Source organism: Neofelis nebulosa, chromosome 9, assembly GCF_028018385.1.
Source record: "Neofelis nebulosa isolate mNeoNeb1 chromosome 9, mNeoNeb1.pri, whole genome shotgun sequence".
Classification (NCBI taxonomy): domain Eukaryota; kingdom Metazoa; phylum Chordata; class Mammalia; order Carnivora; family Felidae; genus Neofelis; species Neofelis nebulosa.
Genome location: NC_080790.1, coordinates 18,735,712 through 18,759,632, shown reverse-complemented (window position 1 = coordinate 18,759,632; position 23,921 = coordinate 18,735,712). Strand labels below are relative to the sequence as shown.

General features: G+C 53.0%; 1 protein-coding gene across 3 annotated transcripts in view; it reads right to left on the bottom strand.

Moving 5' to 3' along the window:
• KLHL29 (kelch like family member 29) overlaps positions 1–23,921 on the bottom strand; it is a 311,668-nt gene that overhangs the window by 144,075 nt on the left and 143,672 nt on the right. For 2 of the 3 annotated variants that reach the window (XM_058682643.1, XM_058682645.1), the window contains exon 3: positions 593–922. In XM_058682643.1, the coding sequence (XP_058538626.1) occupies positions 593–877 (285 nt within the window). In that variant the 5' untranslated portion in view covers positions 878–922. Of the gene's footprint in view, positions 1–592; positions 926–23,921 lie in introns of all 3 variants that reach the window. The other variant, XM_058682644.1, reaches the window with a different exon arrangement.

Sequence of the window (23,921 nt, the reverse complement as noted above, 5' to 3'; positions counted from 1 at the left end):
GCCCCTGAAGCTGACTGCTGGGGCCCAAGGCCTGGGCCCCAGTGAAGGTCCAGCCTCGGACCAGCTCTCACAGACTTGGTGTATCTCAGTATCCCCAACCATCAGGTGGGGACAAAAGTAGCGATCCACGGGGTTACCTGAGGCTTGGAAGGCACAGTGGATGGGAGAATTCTCAGCAGAGTAGTTACCAAGTAGTAGATTTATGACCGTTTATGCCTTACTGCTGGTGACTACCTTCTTGCAAACCTAAGTCACTGGTGCCCCCGAAGCGGGGGGACTTACATGGTCTAAAGTCACCTATTTAGGGAATCTTTATTGCCAACTTGGAGTTCACTGTCCCTACACAAATTAAAAAGCACTTTGTCAACATGGCATAAGACAACAAATGGCCTCACCACCTGCTTGTCTTACAAGTTAGTCACAGAGAGAGACTTTACGGCAAACAAAATCATGTGAGCTTTCACTTGAACCGTCGGCTGGCCCAGCCCCAGGGACGCCAATGCTCTGGAGAAGGTGGTGACTGGTGCACAGACCTTCAGGGGAAGCCACGACCCTCTGCTCGGCTCCTGCTCGGAGGGGACGCCGGGCTTACCTTGGTGGTGACGGCGGAGGCAGAGCTGGCCACGAGGCTGGTGATGGCCTCACCGCTGCCGGTAGTGCAGGGAGCTGGGGCGGTGGCGGGCGTGGGCAGCCGGGACGGCACCACGGGCAGCGGCAAGAGGCCGGGCCGGGCGCTGAGGCTACTGGCTGAGCCGCCACCGGCCCCCGCGGTGGCGCTGCAGATGCTGGTGGTCCCATGCGTACCGTTGGCGCTCCACTCTCGGCGGTCCCAGCCCACGCGGTAGTCTCGTTCGAAGCGGCTGTGGTGCCGGGACATCTTGCTGGGCCGTGGCTGCTCCTCACAGGGGAACAGAGGCCGGACCTGCTGGCACAGAGCGGAGAGGAGGGCGGTTTAGTCACACAGCAGCCTGGCCGGGACGCCGTCAGCATCGAGGAAGCATCTGCTCTGTGCGCAAAAAAGGGCTTTCCAACGATAGCTCATTTCCTATTCACAGCAAGCCCACAACGCATGGATCGCTAGCCCCACGTCACAGAGTGGGGAACAAAGGATTTGTCCAGGATCACGTGGCAAAAGTGTAGTAGACAAGATTTGAACCCAGTGTCAGTTTAGCTTTTTGATTCAGGGGCACCCGGGTGGCTCAGATGGTTGAGCGTACGATGTCGGCTCAGGTCATAATCTCATGGTTCGTGGGTTCGAGCCCCGTGTCAGGTTCTGCGCTGACAGCTCGGAGCCTGGAGCCTGCTTCAGATTCTGTGTCTCCCTTTCTCTCTGCCCTGCTCTTGCTCACACTCTTTCTTTCTCTCTCTCTCTCAAAAATAAATAAGCATTAACACAAAATTTAGAGAAATGCTTTTTGTTCTGCAGTGTCACACTCCCCCAGAGCAACGTGTGTGTGCTCATCTGAATTGTGGTTGGGATTTTATCCCACCATCCCCATCATGAAAACAAGGTCCCGTGGGCTCCTCAGGCAGGCCACGCTTCCCCCAACCCTATGACGGGGAGAGCGGCCATACCTGTAGGCTCACTTCATAGTGGACAAGGCCCTTTCCATAAACCTCATATTATCCTCCCTGGAGCCCATGAGCCAGCCGGGCATGGCTCATCCCCAGTGTATGGATCAGGGAGCTGGTTGAGAATAAGTCACTCCCTTGAGGTCAGAGGAAGGGAGAAGGTGGCCAGGATCTCTGGCCTTCGGACTGTAGCTCCATGTAGGGCTCTAGTCTGGAAAGGGGTGAAGCCCCTGGGTGTTCAGAGTTCTTTATAACCTCCCCTAGGCGACTTTCGTGGCTATCTGAACGGCAGGCCCTCTGTGTTGTCATGGAGACCTAGACACCCGGGGATGCTTGCAGGGCCCCCTGCGGTATGAGAACTGGGTTTTGCTCAGAATTACAGTGAGTTGCCTGGTTCCTTGACTGGCCCGGACCCGCTGTCACCCTCAGTCACCAAGGATGGAAAGATACTGGGGAGGCTGACTCGGCCAGAGAGGTGGCAGCAAGGCTGAGGCAGAGGGGAGAGGTGACAGCAGAGTCAGGGCACAGGTGGCGGCCTGGGGAGGGCGGGTGTCTGCCTTTCACATCACATCCTCAGCTCCGGTCACTGCTCAGGTGTGATTTGGCCTGCTCTGCAACCACTTCCTGTCTGGGGTGTGAGCTCCTGGGGGTCAGGGAGAGCTCCTGGCTCATTTTCCTATCCTGCAAATCCAGCTGGGTCATGGTGGGGGGCTCTGGAGTGACTGGCTAGTGGATGGACTGGCTGCCCTATTTAAAAAATTTGTACCTGACTCTACTGTGGTCTTTGCACAGCAGGTCTAGTTGCCAGCTTCTAGTGCCACAGAGCCAGAGCCCGGGCCCAACCCTCGTGACCTGCTACCTTTGTTCTGCTTGGGTGGTTGGGGGCCCCTGGCAGCCACTGTGCCCTCCCTGGGCGCTGTGCCCTCTGCCAGACACAAGGGGCGCACCGAAGCAGAGCTGACTGTGACCTCTTAAAACGGACATGGGGCTCATTGTTTATTTTATCGTTATGCTTCCTGGCTTAACTGCTGCCACCACATTACTGTTTCACCTGTCCAATATTACATAATAAAAAATGATTCATAAAAATGAATGCCCCTTTGACCACCCCCTCACAGACTACTCTTAAGAGAGTTGTTTAAATAGCTCTCATCACTTTTTCCCCTCCTGCCCACACTGTGACCTGTTCTGATGTGGCTTTTGCTCTGGCCAGTCCTTGGGAGTTGTTCTCACCGAGGTCATGAGTGACCTGTGTGTTCAATCCCACGGGACACTCACACCTTGTCTCTCTCGACCCCTCTCACATTTGGCATGGCTGATCTCTCTCTCCCTCCTTCTAGAAACCTCTTCTCTGTGGCTTCCAAGGCATCATCATGCTCTCTCCTTGTTTTCCTCTTATGTCTCTGCTATTCCTTAGTAGTCTCCTTGGCAAGCTCCTGTTTCTCAGCTCATTCTTGGGGGTCCCCATTTCCCCTGCGTCTTGTCCCACCCTACACACTCTCCCTGGACAATCTTGTCAACTGTCATCTCTTTCCTGATGACCCTCAAGGCTACATTTCCAGCTCCCTGTCCGTCCTAAGCTCCATACCTACTGTTCTAGAGTCTGAAGTATAGCAGTACATGGTTGCCCCACAGGTACCTCAACACCATAGGTCCCAGAATTAACTCATTGTTCTTCTGCCCACTCATTCTCGGGGATTCCCTCTCACAGGGAAAACCACCCCCATTTCCCCATATCCATCCACATGTTCAACAGTGAGGTCTTTGATTCTATGACCCCCGCTGCTTCTCAAATCTGCCCCCTCTCCCTCTGCACATCCACCACCCGACTCACAAAGATTATCTCCACCAGTGTCCCTGTTCTGGTCTTGCCCTTCTTACCCATTCTCCACCCAATGGCCCATGTGGTTTTTTTAAAGCACAAATCCGATCACCATACTTTACTCTGCTGCTTTAAATCCTATCCTTCAGAATAACGTCCAGACCTCTCAGTGTGGCCCAGGAGACACCTGAGGATTCCAGCATCACCATTCACCCTTCCCACCCCAGAGGCGATGCCCCACCATTCCAAACACCTTTCTGGTTTCTGAAGGCATCAGTTCTCTCTCCGCTTGGGGTCCAAGTCAATGTTGCTCCTTTGCCAGGAATGGATTCCCACTCTTCCCATGGCCAAACCCCACAAGTGTGTTGGGACTCAGTTCAGGCTCTGATTCTTCTAGGGGGCTGCCTTGACCCACCTCCTCCAGATCAGGCAAGAAGTCCTCTTCTAGCCCCACCCCGGGTACCTGGCACCCACCCCATTCCCAGCATCAATGGCTGTGGTATATTTGCTACCTTGAGAACAGTCCCAGGTTTATTGTCTTTGTAATCTTTGCACCTAACACAATGTCTGGCATAGAAGGGTATTCAGTACACATTTGCTAAATGAACAAACAAATGCTTATTTTTTCTTAATCGCTTAATATTTCCAGAAGAGATGAATGCATTTGTGTGAAGGTGAGAAGCTCAGACACAAAAAACTTGAGTCTTCTGACTGGAAATTCCATGCAGGTATCAGGGTAAGGAAATGTCCTATCTCCCGGGTAAGTCAGACCTGGAGCCTCTGAGGATGGCTCAGAAGGAGAACAGAACCTCTGCATATCCAGGGTTAGCCAGGCCCCACAGCTTAGACTCTTGTTTCCCAACATTCGCCTGCAAGGCTCTTCCTAATTATCAGCACCTCAGGGCCACGATTTCCCTAGGTTGGATCGTAAGTGTGGCAGAGATGATGCTGCAAAGCTCCCCACACTGTGTCCTCTCTCCGACCACCCAGGAAGACCTCCCCATGCCTCCCTTGCAGTTAAGTTGGGAATCCCACGTCTGAATTCAGGCAGATAGAATGAGAGGGGAAGTGATGGAGAACATTTCCAGACCCTGTCCTCTAAGAGCATCTTATATTAACCTCAGTTCCCTTCACCTGCTCTGGCAACCTCGGAGATGCAGCTATTGGTGGAAGGTATTGCCCCACTAGCCTCGGACTTGGAAAGATTGGGACATACATCTTCACTGTGTTAAGGTGCTGAGATGGCGGGGTTATTTTGTTACCGAAGCCTAGCCTTGCCTGACGGATCCACTAAGACAGCCCTTACGTTCCCACAAAACAATACAACCTCACATATTGTCAAGGAAATCATCTCCTTCCAGCTGGTGAGGATGGAGAGGGGGAAGGGCCCACAGGTGGGCAGAGCATGCTAGGGAGCGGGTCAGTGGAGCCTCCTTAAGCCCAAGGACATCTCCGAGGTCAGTAGATCCAGCCAGCTCGCTGCCTCGGGGACTACCTGCTGTAGGACACTGTGGCTCCATTGTACTCGTGGTCCCAGCACCCGCCCCTCCCCCCACCTCCTCCAGCTGCCCATCTTTTCCAGGCTCTGAATGGAGACTCAGGCAGCTGGAGGCCATGCAGTTTGGTTTCAGCCTCATTAAGTGTATTCAAAACAAAGGTCAAGTCTTTGCATGCCAGGTTTGGGTTAGACTTCTTTCCTCAATTTAATTTCCCCTTGCAAACGGAATGAAAGAAATGTGTTGCACAGTTTACCCTGGGTGAGACGGCAGAGTGCCAGCTCCAGAGGTGGCAACTTTAGTAATTCCTGCTGGGCACAGAGCCAGCGTGTCAAAAAGGTTCGGTGTGCCCACACGTGCACCCTGGGTGGTGGTGGGGGAGGCAGCGGGAAGTGCTCGCTGGGGCGGGAGGGGGCCCCACGCGGACAGGGCGTCTCAGACGAGACCGGTCAAGCAATTACAGACAAAACACACACAAGTGCTTCCCTGTCAAGGTGAGCACCTTTTCCTGGCAGGCTGCTGGCGAGCTGGTAGAGGCTGGCACGGGGCCCTTTACTGAGGGACGGAGGGGAGTCTGAGCAGCGGCCATGCCTCTGACTGTCAGGTGCACTTCTAGCTCTGATCCGGAAACTTTGCCTGCTGCCTGTCCCCGGACCCCTTCCTGTGCTCCCGACTCCCAGATCTGAAATGTGCCCAGCCTCTACGCTGAACCGCAACTGCCCTTTTCTCAGTGTTGCGCAGCCTCTGAAAAGGAGGAGTCATCTGCTTGGAGCAAACCGTCTAAGAATTGGATCCAAAGCCTTAGGTGTTGTTTATTTTGTTTTTACATTTTCTGTGACATGCTTAGGTTGCCTCTATGATGATAGGAAAAGTAATGTGAAATGAAAGCCTTTTTCGTCAGTACTTTGGAGTCCCATAAGAAATGGTCCGGGGCTATGGAACCTAGCGTAGGCATCCTTCCCTGCCAGGAGATAGGGGCTCCACCCCAGTAAGTTCCTGGTTTAAGGCTCAGTTCAGGCTCTGGAAACCCCATGGAGCTGAACCCTCTTCTGCTTATGCTCCAGTCAGATCCTGAGATCTGACCAGGCCCCAGGTGTTCAGGCACCTCTCCGGCCACCTGGTCAGGTTTCAGATCCTGAAACCTGAGTTGTTCCAGGTCATTGAGTTGTTGGGTTTCAGAGTGCCTCTGCAAGGGGGCCTATACTCCCTGCCCTGTTCTGAGTTCTGGAGACTGTCCTGTCTGCTCTGCAAGCCCAGAGCCCTCAGTGACCACTCCAGGACTCAGACCTGTGTCCCCAGGCAGTGGAAAGGAAGCCAAGTAGGGGGTCAAGAGAGCTGAGTCTGAACCCCAGCACTACCCCTAACTAGCTCTGGGAACTCAAGGATGCCTCAGGTTGTTCCTCTGGAAAGTGGGGGTGGACAATTGTACTGCCCCCAGCACCAAGAGAGAATCCAACCTGAACACCATGAGCCCTCTGCACCAGGCAAAGAGCCTGATCACTGGGCCATGATCAGACCCTAAAGCTACGGGGTGGAAAAAGGTAGGCCAACAGGAGGCAGTTTTCCAGGATGAAGACAAAGGAGACTGTCAACTATGAAGTTGTGTGTGGTCTGCTCTCTGAAACGCATGGCCATGGACTCCCTGAGACCCCTGTGCTAGGTGGATGGGAACTGGTAGGGTGCTCTGTCACCCAGGACCCCTGGGAGAGAACAGACTTGGTGGGAAAGGTCATCCTCAGCTGAATACCTGTGACCTGGGGGATCTTGTATCAGGAACCCCAAGGCCTGCCTGGTCAGATAGCCTTCTCCCTGCAGCTCAGGGTACCATGACGGGCTCAGGCCCAAGCTTATGGAAGGCCTGGGCCATCTGGGGCTTGAGGATGGCCTGGAGGAGGAGATTCAGCCGACACCCAGGCTCAGCCCCAGTGCCTAGGCTGCGTCTGTATTTTGGTCTCCTGGATACTTGCTGGGCCCCAGATCAGTAGCCATGCCCCACAGATCACCTCAACATGAATTATTCATGAGTAAATAATTAAGAGTTGCGTGTGCCATCATTGTTAGCATTATCCACGCCAGGCTGGGGCATAGGGGCCACTGTCCAGGAGCCCACGGTGCTGGCCACATGGACAAGCACACTGCGCACCCCTGAACACGCATCAGGATGGTGGCCCTCTACATCAGGGACACCCCCGATGTGCTCTGGAGACATTGACATGCCCGTGTGCACATGCTGTAGCCAGGATCACAGGTGGCTAATGACCCTCCCCTGGTTCATGTCAGGAAGGCACGTGCAGCAGCGGGCGCCGGCTGTGCGAGCCCTGAAGGCGTGATTAATCCACAGAAGGTAGGGGAGCCCGCACTGCCTCCAGACAGGGAGCTGAGGAATGAGCCACGGCCTGTCCAGCCCGATTGGAAAATGTATGATTGCCTCATTTGGGGGAGACGTGCTGCCAAGTTGGTTGGAACAGGCCATGCCCATCTTTCTTATTTTCTTTTCCCTCTCTGCATCTTTTAGCCTTTCTTCTGAAGCAAAATAATAAATAGCAGCTGAAACACTATCTTGGCAAATGCAACACAAAGGAATACTCCAGGTGCTTCTAGAGAAGCTGGTTTGGCCATGACTTGGCACAGAGGCTAGTGGGAGCTGGGGTGCCCCCTCGGAAAATGCTTCCCTGCTTCCTGGGGTTGCTTCAACTCCCACTGACCCCCATCCCTGCTGAGCCCCCACTAACTCAGAAGACTTGCTTCTGGCTGAGGCTGCAGGCGTTCTCTGAGCAGCCCTGTCTTCTAGGAGCTCACAGAGGCAGGCCTGTGACCCAGTGATGGACTGGCATGTTCTGTCCCCCATGTGAGTGCTGCTCCTGCAAGGCCATGCTCCCTAAAGGCAGGACCCCCTCGCCGCACCCCACCCCCGCCACCTTCATATCCTCCATGTGGCTGGCCGGGCACAGGCTGGGCTCCTGGACCAACATGGTAAGTTCTTTCTAGTTGAGAACACACCGCAGGAGACAAAGGTGCTGAGGGTGGAGGGGAGAGGTGCCTGGGGTGAAAAATGCAAGGAAGCCTGTGTCAGGGTCCACCTTGCACTTGTTCAGCCCCAGAAGTGAGGCCTCCTCACATTTATCTCATTCACCTCACCCTGGTCCTGGCCCTGCCCCTAAGGGGGAGGTATTCCTCGGGGGCATGCAGGTGTTCAGCACCTCCAGGTGGATATGAAATGTGCAGCTAGTGGGTGCACACAGAGGTGACAACCTGGGTCCAAGCCCCGTTCCAAGTCTTCTGGACCAGCTCAGAAGCTAAGGAAAGTCTGGAGCATTCACAGGCTCACAGCAGCCTCTCCCTGGTCCTCTGTAGGAAGAGTGACCTGAGGTATGGTTTTATCATTTGTTTTTTTCTCTTATGGGGCGCCTGGGTGGCGCAGTCGGTTAAGCGTCCGACTCCAGCCAGGTCACGATCTCGCGGTCCGTGAGTTCGAGCCCCGCGTCAGGCTCTGGGCTGATGGCTCGGAGCCTGGAGCCTGTTTCCGATTCTGTGTCTCCCTCTCTCTCTGCCCCTCCCCCGTTCATGCTCTGTCTCTCTCTGTCCCAAAAATAAATAAAAAACGTTGAAAAAAAAAATTAAAAAAAAAATACCAAAGCCGCAGTGGGCAGGAAAGTCATTACTATCACCCTTCCCCTTCTGCTCTGAAGGGGCCTTTCCCTCCTGTCTTGCCTTGCCCAGCCATGAGGGTCTTCACGTGAACCCCACCCCCCCTCCCCGCCTCTTGCCACCACCATCAGTCATTCACTCAGTAGGGCAAGTGTGGAGACTGTCCAGCCCAGGTTCCAGGCTGGAGTGGCTCGTCCCAGCCTTCTGGCTTAGCCGCTGGCAGGTTCCACCAAGACCTGTTTGAGCTGCAAGGTCTGGACCCACAAGCAGCCTTTACCAGGTGCTCCGGGTTGTGGAGAGAAGGAGTCAGGGATGTGACAGCTCAGATTAGAAGCCAAAGCAGTGACTTCTGACCTCTGCTTCCTCTCCCCAGGTGGCATCAATCTCCATAACAGAGGGCTTTAGGGTGTCATCTTTATCTTTAAAGGAAGACTGGGCATGTGCTTTTGCCACAGCTAGCTACTCCTGCCTGTATTTCCCAGGCCTTGGCCCATCCAGAGCTTTGAGGGGGACACAACTCTGCAGACCTGAGACCCGGGGGTGGACTGGCCTCAGGGGAGGGCAGGGAGGGGCCCTTGCACGAAAGGTCCAGCAGTGGTCACAGCAACAACTATACGGCCTTTCAGTGTCACCGCTCTCACCCTTCACTAGATGTTTCAAAAGCCACCACATCATTTGCTTCTCACAACATCCCGGTGGCAGGGATGCACCGAGCCTGCATTTCATGAGTGAGGAGAAAGAAGAGAAGACGAGGGCTGGGATAGTGGCTTACGCCCCATAACCCAGACATGGTCTGTGGGTCTGCGGCGTTGTCCAGGTGCTTGCTGGGGTACAGAATCGCAGGCCCCACCCCAGCACTACTGAGTAGGAATCTGCCTTTTTGACAGTATCCCCCCTGGGGAGGGGGTGCTCAGCTGCAGGTGACAGCCTGAGACGTGCTGGCCTAAGATCTGCCTCTTTATTATAATTATTATTATTTTTAACGTGTATTTATTTTTGAGAGAGAGAGAGAGAGAGAGAGAGAGAGAGAGAGAGGAAGACACAGAATCCGAAGCAGGCTCCAGGCTCTGAGCTGTCAGCACAGAGCCAGATGCGGGGCTTGAACCCATGAACCATGAGATCATGACCAGAGCCGAAGTCAGATGCTAAACCAACTGAGCCAACCATCCAGGCATCCCTGATCTGCCTCTTAACAGGCCCGTAGTCGGCCCTAGGACCCAGGCCTCCTGAACTCGGCAGTGCTCACTACTGCACCACGGTCCTTGGAAGGTGCTGGGGGGCAGAGGTATTTTGGGGAAAAGCCATATTCCATAATTACAGGGCTTAATACATGACCTAAAAAGACAAATGTTTCAAAATGCTTTTCTGATGATAGGTTTCAGGAAAAATGCCACCGATTCCTTTTCTGGGCACAATTTCTCACGTAAAAAGCAATCTCCCTGCCTTGGGAAGGTGGGATCCAGTGCCCGTTTCAGCTGAACAATATTAAAAGAACAAGCCTCTCATTTCCCTCCCTTCCCATGTGCACCTTTGCTTTGAGAAATCTGGCTGTGGGTTTTGATGTAGTGATTTTTTTTCGAAGAGGCGCACATGATTCAGAGACTTTTCTCATGGGACTAATTGACTAGGCATTTGTGCTATTGCTACTGGTGTAAATCATTATAATGGTGATAATGAAAAATAAAAAAGATATTGGAAATGACAGTTGGCAACATAATATCAGCATAAACTGAGGGAAGAAGGGAGGTGTGTGTAAATTAGGGGCTCGTAAACATCAGGATCGATGAGGCTGCTATGGCGGGTGGGTATGGTTTGATCGTTTAGAGGGGGATTAGCCAGAGTTATCATTACCAGGAGCCATCTTTGTTCCTCTGACTCCTTGTTCTTGGGGGCTCTGCGGAGGGTGGAATCACTAAAATCTGGAGCCTGCTTTCCCACGGCCCTGCAGACACACGACTCCACCCCTGGGAGCTGGACTTCCCAGTCACCTCCCTTCTCCAAGCAGGCCTTCTGCCGTCTCGCAGGCACGCCTGATTATTCCGAATCTTGCAGAATTGACTAATTCAACGAGATCTCTCTTCGCGGCAAATGGTGTTCATCAGTGACCCGAGCTGATGAATAAATCCCACTCGGTGCCTGGAGCCAGACCCGGCAGCAAGAGTTGCAAAGAAGAGAGACTGATGCGTTCTCTCTATTTGGCTGCCAAAAATGCTCTTGCAATTTGCTTTCTTCTAGACAAGAGTCTATTCAAAAGTCTATTTGGAAACATTAGGGAATGGCCGTCACATGGCCAGCAGATCATACTGACTGTGACAGGATATTATCTTCCTTGGGAGAGACTCCACCACGCTTTTTTTTTTTTCCCTGAGTAAGTAGCATCTGATGGCTGCGGAATTGCTCCGAGGTCTGGGGACGTTAAAATCCCTGCCCAGAGCCAGTGTGGAACCGACAGCCTCGTCAGCAGGCGGGATTTGTGGAACCTTCTCCGGCAAGCACACTGCTTCTTCCTCTCCACCTGTGCTGGGACCTGGAGGGCTTCTGCTTATCCGGAATGCCTCCCCGGGGGACCACCAAGTCCCGACCACCTCTGCTCCCACGAGTCAGGACTGCGTGCCTCCTTTTGCCTCCCAAGCAACACCCTAGGCAAGCAACTTGGGTGAAGATGCGTTCTGTCCTTTTCTTGTCAAACTGCATCAAATTTACTGACCACCTCTCCCCACCCCCATGTCTGGGTCTGTGCAAGCGGGTGAGGACGGGCCTGGCTCCTGCTGTCAGGGAGAGTGAGCTGCTCAGGAGGTGAGCACACCATCAGGAAATAGGAAAGCATGAACCCACCAGCGCTCAGGGGAGGGAGTGGCTTGTCTAGGCTGCCGCCGGCAGGGTAGATCAGGGTGGCCCTGGAGCCTGAGGTAGCTCAGCTTCCTGGGGCTCCATTCATTACAGAGAACAGACTGTACTTGAGCTGGGACACTGTGAGGGCGGGCATGTGGGTGAGGAAATACATGTGGTGAGGCCAAGGAAGGAAATGCCGGCTTTGCCCGCCATGCATCTGGCCTGCTGAGCTCACCCCAGATGAGGGCTGTGGAGCACCTCTCAACAGAGAGGGATGCCACAAAAGCCCACACTGCTCACTGGGGATTCCCCCTGGGATCAGCAGGGGAGGGGAGGAGTGTTTGGGGCCACCTGGGAGAAGGTTTTGTCCCCTGGTGCTGACCACTGAGCCCTCGTCTTGGCCACTCTCTTCCTGACCTCTCTACCAAGGGCCAGGCTTGTTCTGCTGACCTCTCTGTCTCAGAGCCCCTTTGGCCTTTGTTTTGGGAGCTGCTACCCTGTCTAGATGTACTTGCTTCAGATTTGTCCTGTCTTTATTCTATGTCCGTGTTTCTAATTTAATTTAATTAAAAAAAACACAACACACAAAACACCCAGACCAGAGGGCAGCCTGTTGCGAGGTTGTGTGTTTTATCACCACCCAAGCATGCAAACGAGGCAGCCTCTGTTGACAAGTTCACATCTCCAGTGCAGAACTGGCTGTTTGAACAGCTTGTGTGCAGTAATTGAAACATAGATTTTTGTTGCCTTTCTGTTTATTTTTAGATTAACCAAGCAGGGATACTCGGCTTCCAGGCCGTCGCTTCCACCCCTACTGGGCAGCTTGGGACCACTGGCCCCATGCACACCAGTGGCAAGGACTACCATGTGCCCCTCTGGCATCTCCCCCAGGACTGTCGTGGGTTTGCCCTACACCTGACTCTGCTTTTGCCCTTCCCTGTGATCCCCAGGGCCCAAAGCTGGGAAGCTGGTGAATACAGCATGCCCGCTGGCTGTCCCCTAACTCCCAGGTCCCTGAAGGCCGCCCCATCCCCACCGTGCTAGGCTCTCACAGCAGCTCTGGGATCAGCCACTCTCTCGGACCCTAGCAGGAGCTGAGGCACAGGGCATTAGGGCGGAGATGGAACTAGAATGCAGACCTGCCATTCCCAGGGCAAGGGGGCTCCAACAAAAGAGGAGGCCCACGGTTCAGAAGACATTCTCTCAAGGCCACTTTTCTGGTTGGGCCGCTTGAGAAATAATTATGGTTGCATCAGTCTGGAGAGGTGGGTTATGCTACGATGATGGCCCCAGATCTCTGGGGCTTAAACTACGTGTGATTTTTGCTCCTGCTGCACACTTACAGCTGGTCAGCTGGGGCCCTGTGCCAGGCCATCCTTCCCCAGGACCCATGCTTACACCGGGCTCTGCTGGGCACTGTGGCAAAGCGAAAAGGCATCCTTTCTGCTCTCATGTCACTGGCCAAAGCAGGCCACACGTCCACGTCTAACGTTAAGTGGGTAGGGGAGGTGCAGCCCTATCAGGTCCCCGGAAGGACCTGGTAGGTCCTGATAGGCTGTAGGGGAAGACAGAGTGCCTGGTGGGCTGAGTTCTCCTCCTCTTGACCCTGCAGCGCCCTTTCAACCACATTCTGAAGGCAGAGCCTGCCTCTTCCTCTCTCACTGTCCCAGGGTCCGCTCCAGACTGGGAATATTGCGGGGGCCCCTCTGACATTTACTGAGCCGAACTGTCCCGAGGGCGGGGCTGTGAGCAAGAAGGACGTGACCAGGCACAAACGTCTTCACACCGTGTTCTTCTCCTACAGAGCATCTCCGCTCTGTGCCACTGCTTCCTGGAAGCCCTCCTGGAGCACGCAGACAGCGGGGAGAGCCGACCCAGGCCTCCGCCGGCACTCAACAAGGCTCTCTTCTCATTATAGATCCCACGAAATGAAAGTTGCATAGCGGGTTTATTGAACAGGCTGAACTCAGTGGGATATCAGCAGCAAACAGATTTCTTTCTCTCCCACTCCTTCCCTTCAAACGTACCCTGTTGGACCCAAACAGCTTTCTTTGTGTGTGTGTGTGTGTGTGTGTGTGTGTGTGTGTGTGTTGGGGGGCACCTTGGGGTATTACTTCTGTTATTATTACTGCCGCTGCTAGGACTGCTACAACCAAGAACTGTCACATTCTGAGCACTTACCGTGTGTCTGCCATCCACACACCAGCTCTTCTAATCCTCACAAGACGCCTGTGGTGATGGTACTTCTACCAAAGCGAATCAGGGGGAGGTTTAAGTAGCTTACAGGTTTAAGTGACCTATGTGGCCACACAGCGAGTCACTGGCAAAGTCAACTCTGAGAACAATCCCATCCTTGCTTCTCTCCACGGCCAAGTCCGAGCTTTCCCTGAAACCTGGGATTTTGGATTCATGGCTCCCCCCTCTTTATGGCCAGAGCTCAGAAGCTGGTAGGTAGCAGGGCAGGAATGTGTGACGCTCTCCAGACCCTGCCTCCTCCTTCCCGCTCAGGAACTGGCTTCTGGCTTCCCCAGAGTGGCCATGAGGGAGGCTGAGAGGACAAGGGCAAGGTGCGGCTGGAGCACCAGCACCCTGAAGAGTGGCCTCCATGTGTCTGCAACCCGATACTGGCTCTTCTGCCTGTGGGCACCGTGGTGGCTTCCGGGCCACGTGAGGATGCTTCTTGCAGAGCGCCAGTGACTTGCACCCTGGCAGCTACTCTGGAAGTGTGACTATGACATTACCTTGGCCTCCCATGGTCAAGGTCAACTCTGATCCTGCAGAGTCAGGCATAGTGTCAGCATCCCCAGCTCAAGGGAACACAGGGTATACCCTCCCCAGGGCTCCAGGCTCAGCGCAGCACCAGGAGGATTATCTTGAATTGATTGGGGGGTGTGGAGGGGGCACCTCCCCAGGAGGAAGAGAAAAGCCTCAGCACTCCTACTATAACTCTGCTCAGGGGCATTCTCCTGTAGTCATCTCAAGACTTATGGGTGGGCGAGGAATGGAGGGGGACTGGGGCTCTCCAGTTCCTGTTTTTAATGTGGGGGAATACTAGGCGCCTTTCATGCTCAGCCTTGAGCCTTGTCCGAGTCTTCAAGACAACAGGAACAGTTTAATTTAACATCCTGCTACAGACAATTCAATCTTTCTCCAGCTCAGTTCTCGCCTCCTCCAGGAAGCCTTCCAGATGATGCCAGGTTACTCTGCTACCTCATCCCTTGGCCACACTGCCTTCTAGCCCTTGCTGTGCGGAGTTCATGTGCCTGATCACCCACTAAACTCTGAAAACACGGCACTGGCTCCTTCCCACTGGTTGTCTGGATGGAAACCCTACTTACATCCATTCACTCATATCCTTGGCCCACAGTCACATTTGTGTAGACGCTGGCTGCACAGGGCTCAGCCCCAGGGTCTACTGAGGACAAGGGAGTGGGCAGGCTGAGGACAATTGGGGATGACGGAGTCAGGGCCCCTGAATGGGTGCCGGACAGCTGTGTGCAGGCCAGATCTCAGCTGCAGCAGCCCCAGGAGAGGGGGGCGAGATGCCCATCTGTTCTCAGCTCAGCTCAGCCCAGGCTGCGGGTACAAGCAGTCCATTTACAAGGGACCAGCCCACAGCAGGCAACCAGAGCAGGGCTGACACCCCAATGTCTGGGGGTCAACAAAAGATGCTACAGAGGCCTGGGCTTGGATGTGTGTGGGGGTGGTGGTGGGCGGGTAGGAAGGGAGTTCCTGCCTGGGGCTGGGGAACTCTGGTGTCAGAAGCCAGCCTGGCACCATCAGGGTGGACTTCCGGGGCCAGAATGAAAGGAGCTCAGTATTCCTCATGCCAGAGAAGTGAACTGGCCTGGCACCCCTTCCCTGGCCACCCAGGAAATGACTGGGCACAGGTGCAGCATGTAGGGCATGCCCACCCCGTGGCCTCCAGGGCTTCCCACCTGTGGGAAGTGCATGGTGAGCTCATCATGAAGCCAGAGACAGAGATGCCAACACCCCCTCTGCTTGTATGGGCATGAGGTGGTGCCCGCACCACTCCCCACACCTGACCTTTTAGATCTGGTTTTAAGGCCAGTGCTCCTCCCACTTCCCTTCCAGGCCTGGACTCCCTGACGGCCCTGGCCCTGTGGGCCTTCGCCTCAAACTCACGATGCTTTTCATAGGTCCAGCCACCTTGACCTCTTGACTCTAGCCACGTCTCTCCATTTCCATCCTGGCCACCCTGGCATAAGCTTCCAGTATCTGTCACCTGGGTTTCTGTTGGAGTCTCCAAACTTCCTTGCCCTCATTTAGTGTATTCTCCATGCAACAGCCAGAGAGACTCTGATAAAATGCAGGTCAGACCATCTCACTCTTCAATCAAATGCCTGCAAATGGCTCCCATGTCACCTTGAAAAAAAGCCAAATCCTTATAAGGTCCACAAGGCCACCACTTGCCTCTCTTACTCTGTCTCTCCTTCAACAACTCAGCCCCCAGCACACTGGCTTCCTTGCAGCTTGTCCAGCAGCCTAGGCCCCTTCCACCTCAGGACCTTTGCACATGCTGCTCCCTCTGCCTGCTCCACCCTTCCCCAGTTCTCCACATGGCTAATGCTCTCATTTCCTTCAGCTCTCTTCTTAAATGTCACCTTCTCAGTGACTTTCTCTGGTCATCTTATTTTAAAATGACAAGCTCTTCCCTTGATTTATTTTTTCATAGCTCTTATTCCCTCTATTAGACTACACAGTTTACTTAGATTTCCCTTGTCTCTTTCACACTGAAATGGAAGTTCTGTAAAGGTAGTGCTTTATAAGTATCGATTCATTCAATCCACATAACACTCAGCTATTATGATGGCTCGCTCTCCACTTTTCAGATAAGGACACTGAGGCACAGGAAGGTCAAACAACTTGCCCGAAGTCATCCAGCTAGGGAGTGGTAGAACTGGGACCCAAACCCAGGCAGTGTGGCTCTTAGTTGCCACACTCTTGGACCACCAGTTCTGTCCACTGGCACCGACAGTGCTTGGCCTCATGTAGGTGCTCAGTAAATAATGAATGAATGAATGAATGCCGTAACCCCATGTCAGTGTGGCCTTGTGCTGTCCTCTTCCTCACATACAGAGATACCCTGGGTTGAGGACTATTGCTGTCCCCGCTCTTACACTGCTCCACCCACCAGGCTGCCCACACCTAATGGGGACAAAGTTACTCAAGGCATGTTAAGGGAACGAATCTGCCCTGTGTCTTGAAGTGGTTCCTATTGCCTGTGGACATGGGGAAGGGGCAGTTTAGGCTGGCTGGACAAAACGCCTCCCTCACACACACCTCCCTCACAAAGCCAGGCTCCCAACCCCTCTCCCTGTCCATCGCCCCCCACAGAGCCCTGTAAGTCTGCCGGGTGGGTGTAGGGGGAACCTCATGAGCGCGGGGTGGGTACACGTGACGGGCTCCTAACAGCCCCAAGCATCCTGTTCATAATGCACCAGCACCGGGAGCACTCAGAGGGAACAGCCAGCACTCCCCCAGGAGCAGACACATCTACGATGCAATTCCTTCGAGGAAAATTACTCAGGCAGCCATTTATTAAAACACAACTGCTCCCGAGGAGGCCTTTCGGCAGTGGAAATACCAAATAGCTTTGAAGCTCCAGCCGTCCCCGAAACCGATGAAGCAGACTCCTAGGCACTATCTGACTTTTAATCTGTCTGCTCTTTCCCCATCTGGAAGGGCTGATGAAATGTTACACTGCGAGGAAACAAGGAAATAAGTAGCTTCGGAGGTGAGGGACATATATTTAATTTCTTGCCTTGGTCTGCTATTTGCATAAACCTCAAGGGAATAACCAGTAGAGGAAAGAGAAGAAAACTAACACTACTTGTCTCCAGGGCCAGGCACGGTGCTTAAAGAACATCTGCCTTTGACATTTAGCGCTCACGGGCAGACTCGGGAGGGACATTTCATTGTTGTCTCTCTGGCAGAGGCCACTGGTGCTCCCCATGTCTGTATCCCCCTCTTCCTTGGGGACCACAGCGGGATAACACTGCCCAGTCCCCCTCTCCATTCTAGCTGGGGCCGCGTGACTAGTTTTTGCCAGTGTGTGCAAACACATGGATCCCTCCAGGTCTACATGGTTACAGCAGGGCTGCCTTCTCCACCTTCTCTTTCTCTGTTCCCGGCGGGAGATGATGAGGTCCAGGTACCAAGGAAGGAGCGTTGGTTCCCGTTGGGGTCACAGAGCAGACCCATTGACTCCCTTTAACTGGTGACTTGGGAAAGAAACAACCTTTTATTGGATTAAGCCACTACATTCTGGGGTTGCGTGCTTGACAGTTAGCCTGCATTGACTAACACAGTCTTTCACAGATGGAGAAGCAGAGGTTCAGAGAGGTGAAGGTCACTTTCCTGAGGTCACCAAGGGCCTGAATCCAGCGAAGCCTGAGTTGTGTGCTGGCGAGACCTGATTTCCCCGCCTTGGGTGTCTCAGGTGAATGGCAGCTGTTCTGAGCCCATCTTGTAGCTTCAGCTCCCAGGGGGGCTGAGTTACACAGAGGCTGAATCCCTGCGGACCCAGGCAGGAGACTGTCCCTGCGGGATGGTCCCCCTCTGCCTCCATCATAGAGAGTGAATGCAGGAAGGGCAGAGGCCGGCTGCTGGCTCTCCGGGGATTGTCTTCTTCAAATGCCCGACAAGCCCTGTGGATGGCACGTGCTTTGCAGAAAAGGTCAGCTCCAGAAAGCAGGAGACTCAGCAAATCCCCAAATAGTCAGACCCTGAGCTTGGGCCGCCCCTGAGTGCACGTGCCATCTGGAAGCAGAACAAGAGACGGGCAGGGGGGAGAGTGCCTCCCCCACCCCCGACAGACCTGGATCCAGCCAGCGGCTAATCCCCGTTCAGACGGGTTCTCTCTGCTGCGGGAGCGTCCTGGGCATGCGGCTTCCAGACAGGCAGCTCTGTTGAGGCTGGAATAAGTCCTCTAGATGCCTCGTGAATTTCTGCTCCTTAATGAACATGTGCACAGAAGATTCGAAGGAAGAAAGGATGGGAAAGCACGAACTTGCCAGGGAAGAAGTATGATTGCCAAATTCTGAGAGGCTATTTTAAACACCAGATTAAAGGGATGGAAAATTAAAACAGAGCAAAACAGAGCACCACACCGCCCTGGTTGCCTGGGTGAGCCCTTTAGTCTCATTAACACTGCTTCCCAAGGCCACCGGCGTGCCACCCACACTGGGGACGACAGCACTCTGCCTGTGCTCTAACCACTCCCTGGGGTGCCAATTACTTCCCAGGATTAATTCTTCAGTTTACTAGACAGTTCCAGCAGCCGTGCCACCGCGGCCGCGGCCAGAAACAAGAGCTCCTGGATGGGAGTCACACCTACTGGTTCCCAGGAGCTGGACTGTGGACCAAAACCCACACATCCTCTCACACAAGAAGGCACCGGCCCTGTTGCCATCCACTGGGAGCACTAATTATGTGGGATTTTGGCTTGGACTTAAAAAACAAAAACAAAAACCACGTTTTCAATTGTGAGGGGCTGGAGTAAGAATGGTGAGCATACTGTGTCTGAGACCAGGAATCCAGGGAGAGTAGCTGCCTCAGACACCTGGAATTGCCCTGCATGCCGGTCAGCTCGTCTTACTGTCCTGAGAAAACAAAAGATGCACAGAGCTGCTGCCAGACTTCCAGCCCACCAGGCAGCTCTGGCCAGCATGCAGCACCGTGCCAGCGTCTGCGGGGAGGAGTCCGTCCGAGGGCTCGCTCAAGGGGCCCACTGTCTGGCAGGGCTGGACCGATCCTCAGGGGGATCTTAGACCATCAGACAGTAAGTGGTGCTTCTGGCCAGCGTGCACGGGAGCTCCTTGAGTTCTGAGACCTGGTCTTCTCTCCTCACCTTCCCCACAGCGCCCCCGTGGTGTTAGCTAGGCCCAGGGGTACCCTTCCTTCTGTCCATCCATTCACCCCTCCACTCACCCACCCATCCATCCGCCCACTCTTTGATTCATTTCTCCGCCCATTAGTGCATCAACTATTTGTTAAGCATCCGTTCAGATACCTTGCCAGGCATCAGGAAGATTACTGTCGAATGAAGAAGGTGAGAAAGAAAGGTGTGGGCTGAATTCAACAGTGAAATTTGTGCTGATACCCATTCCCTGCTCCGACAATGGAATTGCTTCTTCCCATGTATGTGCGGCCCATTAGATATGGTTTGGGCATTCTGACCCACCCCTGGGGTGAGCACATGACCTAGCCAAGCAAATCAGTGTGCTCTATCCCCTGGCCATAATTACTCATTCAAGTTTCTTGGCTCAGACAGACCCAAATCCCTTAGGTCTGATAGAAGAACTCATAAACAAAGGTCTCTCTTCCCTCAGAATCATGAACAGTATGGGTGCCGTAAGCTGGAGCTGCTCCTGGCCATCTTCCCTGGTTGTGAGGAGGAAGCAATCTGCAGTGCAGAGAATGAAGCCAGCCAGAGAGGGAAGCAGAGATGAGAGCCTGACAAGAGTTCTGATATTCTAGGAACTCCTGGGTCTAGCTATGGCGGAAGCTGTTGCCGAAACTTTCTGTTACAAGAGCTAACACATGCTCTTTTTGGCTTAAATTAGCCCGAGTTGGGTTCCTGTCTGCTGCATTCACCAGAGTTCTAGAATGTTCTAAGACACTAGCAGAAGAACTAAGTTTCATGCCTCTTAAGGTGAAGTCTGGGATGTAAGGAAACTTGTTTGTGCCTTTCTGAGGAACAGGAACGATTCAGAGAGGGAGAGGGAAAGAAAGATACCCAACATGAAAGAAAAGCTGGGCCAGAGCTGCCTAACAGAATTTTCTGTGATGACGGGAATGTTCTATAATTCTGCACTACCCAGTACGGTAGCCTCTAGCCACGCATGGCTGCTGAGGACTCCAAAACTGGCTAATGTGAGCAAGGAACTGAATTTTTCATTTCTCAGACCGTTCCCCATGTATGATGGTTCAATTTACGATTTGTTGACTTTATGATGGTGCGGAAGTGATGTGCATTCAGTAGAAACCACGCTTTGAATTTTGAATGTGGATCTTTCCCTAGGCCAGCGATACGCAGATACTGTCCTGCGATGCTGGCCAGTGGCGGCAGCCATGGCTCCCAGGCAGCCACGTCATCACGAGGGTAAACGACCGATATGCCATTCTGGTCTTCGCGCTCGGTATAGCACTCAATTCAATACGTTACGCGAGATACTGGACACTTCATTATAAAATAGGCTTGTGTTAGATGATTTTGCCCAACCGTAGGCTAATGGAAGTGTTCTGAGCACGTGTGAGGCAGGCTAGGCTGAGCTCTGATGTTCAATAGCTTAGGTGTACTAAATTCATTTTTTTTAAGTTTATTTATTTATTTTGAGGGAGAGAGTGTGTGGGAGGGGCAGAGAGAGAGAGAGAGAGAGAGAGAGAGAGAGAGAGAGAGAGAATCCCAATCTGACAGTGCAGAGCCTGATGTGGGGCTTGAACTCATGAACTGTGAGGTCATGACCTGAGCCGAAATCAAGAGTTGGACACTTAACTGACTGAGCCACCCAGGGGCCCCTTAAATGCATTTTCAACCTAGTGATATTGTCAACTTATGATGGGTTTATCAAGACGTACCCCAGCTATATGTCGAGGAAGATCTATATTTAATTCGAATTAATTTAAATAGTACATGCGGCTGGTGGCTACTGTACTGGACGTTGCAGGTGTGAACAAAGGCCCCTGGGAAGGAAGTGTGAAGAACAGGGGGGCTCTTCTGAGGAGGCGGGGGCAGGCATGACAGAGGCAGATTGGAGGATGCACAACTGGAAACGGGGAGATTCCTAGGGACACAGACGCAAGTAGCCTGAGGAGGACTGACAAGGGTCTGACGGTGGCAGAAGAGACAGGAAGGAGGCAGATACGAGCAATCACGAAAGGAGGAGGCACCGGAGCCAACTCGCAGGACTGGGGGCTGGTGTGATGGTTCACTGAAACGAGAAATGCAGGCAGGAGAGGGTGCAGGTGAGCAAGGGAAGTGGAGGGTTTTGGTTTTGGATGTACAGAATCTGAGGTGGGACAGCGTCAGGATGGAGCTCATTCACTAGAGTGTTGGAGGCTGGAGACACAAGGTTTTGGAGCCACTGGGGTTTAGGGTGTAACCGGTCACACTGCAGAAAGACAAACGTATAGCAAGGCTAGGACCGTGGAGAAGATTTGCAGTAAGATGCTGGAAAAGGAGAACAAGGGAGAGATGCAGGAAGTAACCGAAGGAGGTAGAAATGCATTGTACGGGATCGTCCCAGTGTGCTGGGATTATCAGTGAAAGGCTCATTTTTCTTACCTACAGACGTATGTTTGAGATAACTGAAATTGATTCCTTTAAATATCCAATCTTAAACAAGAACAAAGCATTTTAGCCATTTTAAAGACAAATGTCTTCAAACACGCCGCATGCTTCCCAACATGCTGAACAGAATTTAACACAATAGAGACACCGGGCCACAGAGCAGCGTCCTGCAGAGAAGCCCGGCTCATGGAGCAGGTCCACGCCACCCAGCCCAGCCCAGCCCAGCCCAGGCTGCGGTGCTTGCCACCCGTGCGCGCCGAATGTGAGAGCTTTGCGGCCGCTTCATTTCCCATTAGCTCCCACCGAACACTGCTCGCGTCTGTTACCTTTCCAACTCCCTCCTTACTCTTGCCAGATCGAGTGCTTGCAAAATTTGCTCTGAATTCAGAATCCAGGTAATCAATCTCAGAGTCAATTTGTATTTTTTTTTTTTTTAAAGAACATTTGTGAATTAAAGCCCCAAGGATGGATGATGAAGAAAGAACGGACTCTGGGTGCACACACTTGGTGATGCCTATTTGCTCTGCCAGCTCCTCAGAGATGCTTTCCTGTCTTTTCTCAATATAGGCTCTGGGTAGGAGAAGTTCCCAGATTAAGTGAGAACTGGTGGAAAAAGCGAGGCCCTGACAGTCTTGCCACCCAGGACCTCTTATTCTAAAAAAAGATCAATGGCACACATTGTCACATCATCACAAATGCCGAGGACAGATGCCATACGCTAGAGTTAGTCAAGCTATAGCCCAGAAAACTAACAGAGTGACATATTCTATGAAGTATCCCCACAAACAGAGATCATTTCTCACGCTCAGCCCCATAAGGCCACAGGCACACTCCTCCTGGTGTCTGGGATGCACCTTCTGGGCATGATTTAGCGTCCTGCATGCCAGGGAGCATTGGATGTCTGGGCGGCGGGGAAGTTGACCAAGGGCAACAGATAACCAATCCCTTGTTGGGGGACTAGGCCAAAAGCTTTTAGACATCTCGGTAAAATTAAAACAGAACAAGAATGGAGCCAAGTGGATCTGATGTAGAATTACAAATTCCAGCTCTGCACTGAGACCATCTGGCCTCCTTGCCGGTGACGCTGACTTCAGGCAGCTTTGTTTCCCTTGAGAGTGGTCCCTTGAGAGCTTGTCAGAAATGCAGAATCCCAGGCCCCACCCCAGCCTCCTGAATGAGAGTCTGTAATCTGACAGATCCTCAGGTGACCTGGGTGCGCACTGAGAGGCACTGCCCTACTCAGTTCAGAGGCCACTGAGGTGCTCAGAGTGGCCCCCGTGCTGGCTGTCAGGACGAGTTGAGCCCCAGCCCTAATTCTGCACCCACTGTGGGGTGAGGTTAGATATACCCTTCTTTTTTTCTGGCCTCTGTTTTCCCAAACGCTGAATGGGGTCCAGCCCAGTGGGTTCAATGATGTCCCCACGTGCTAACCCTCAAAACGAGATCTGTAGGTACATTCAGTGCTGAAAGAGCCACTTTCTTTTGCAGACCAGAGCCTCCTCTCTCCTCAGGGTCAAATCACTGTGGGATTTCAGAAGCATTTCCTCCCCTCATGAAGGCTGGGCATGAATCCTGACATCCTCTGGACACACTCCACAGCCTCCAGCAGCCCAGAATATCAGACCAAGTGATTGTCATTAGACTCCAGCCCTTCCTTCTGGGCTGGTGTATATGGAGGTGCAGGGCTGGCCCAAGACCCGCCTCTCCAGCTCCGTTCAACATGCAGCTTCCTGGAGGTGGTCAACCCCCAAACGCCCGGAATCTTAGCAAAGAGCCCATGGACTATCCCTCCCCAAATACCCAGAAGGGGCCTCCTGCTTCCTTTAGTCCTTGTGGTTCTGTGCTCTAAATCTGCCAACAGATGAATCCTGGGATATTTTATAGTTAAAACAATTCTGCATTCCAAGCACTAATGCAGCTGACATAATATTGGTCATGAGTGGTTAAACAGGATGCCTCCTCTCAATCTGCTGGAGGTGTGTGTGTGTGTGTGTGTGTGTGTGTGTGTGTGTCTGTAGTGTTAGTGTTCTGTTTTTCACTATTTGTTAGGTGTGAGGAGAAACCAGAAGTTTATCTCAGAATGTCGCCATCCTGGTTTACAGTGTGTGGTATGTAGTTATTGATATCAACCCTAGAGCAAACAGTATGTAATTTCTTTCCACAGCACGGGCTCAGGACTTCTCGATGGATCCTCTCTGGGTTCCCCTCAAGGCTTGAATGCAACAGACCTTTATGG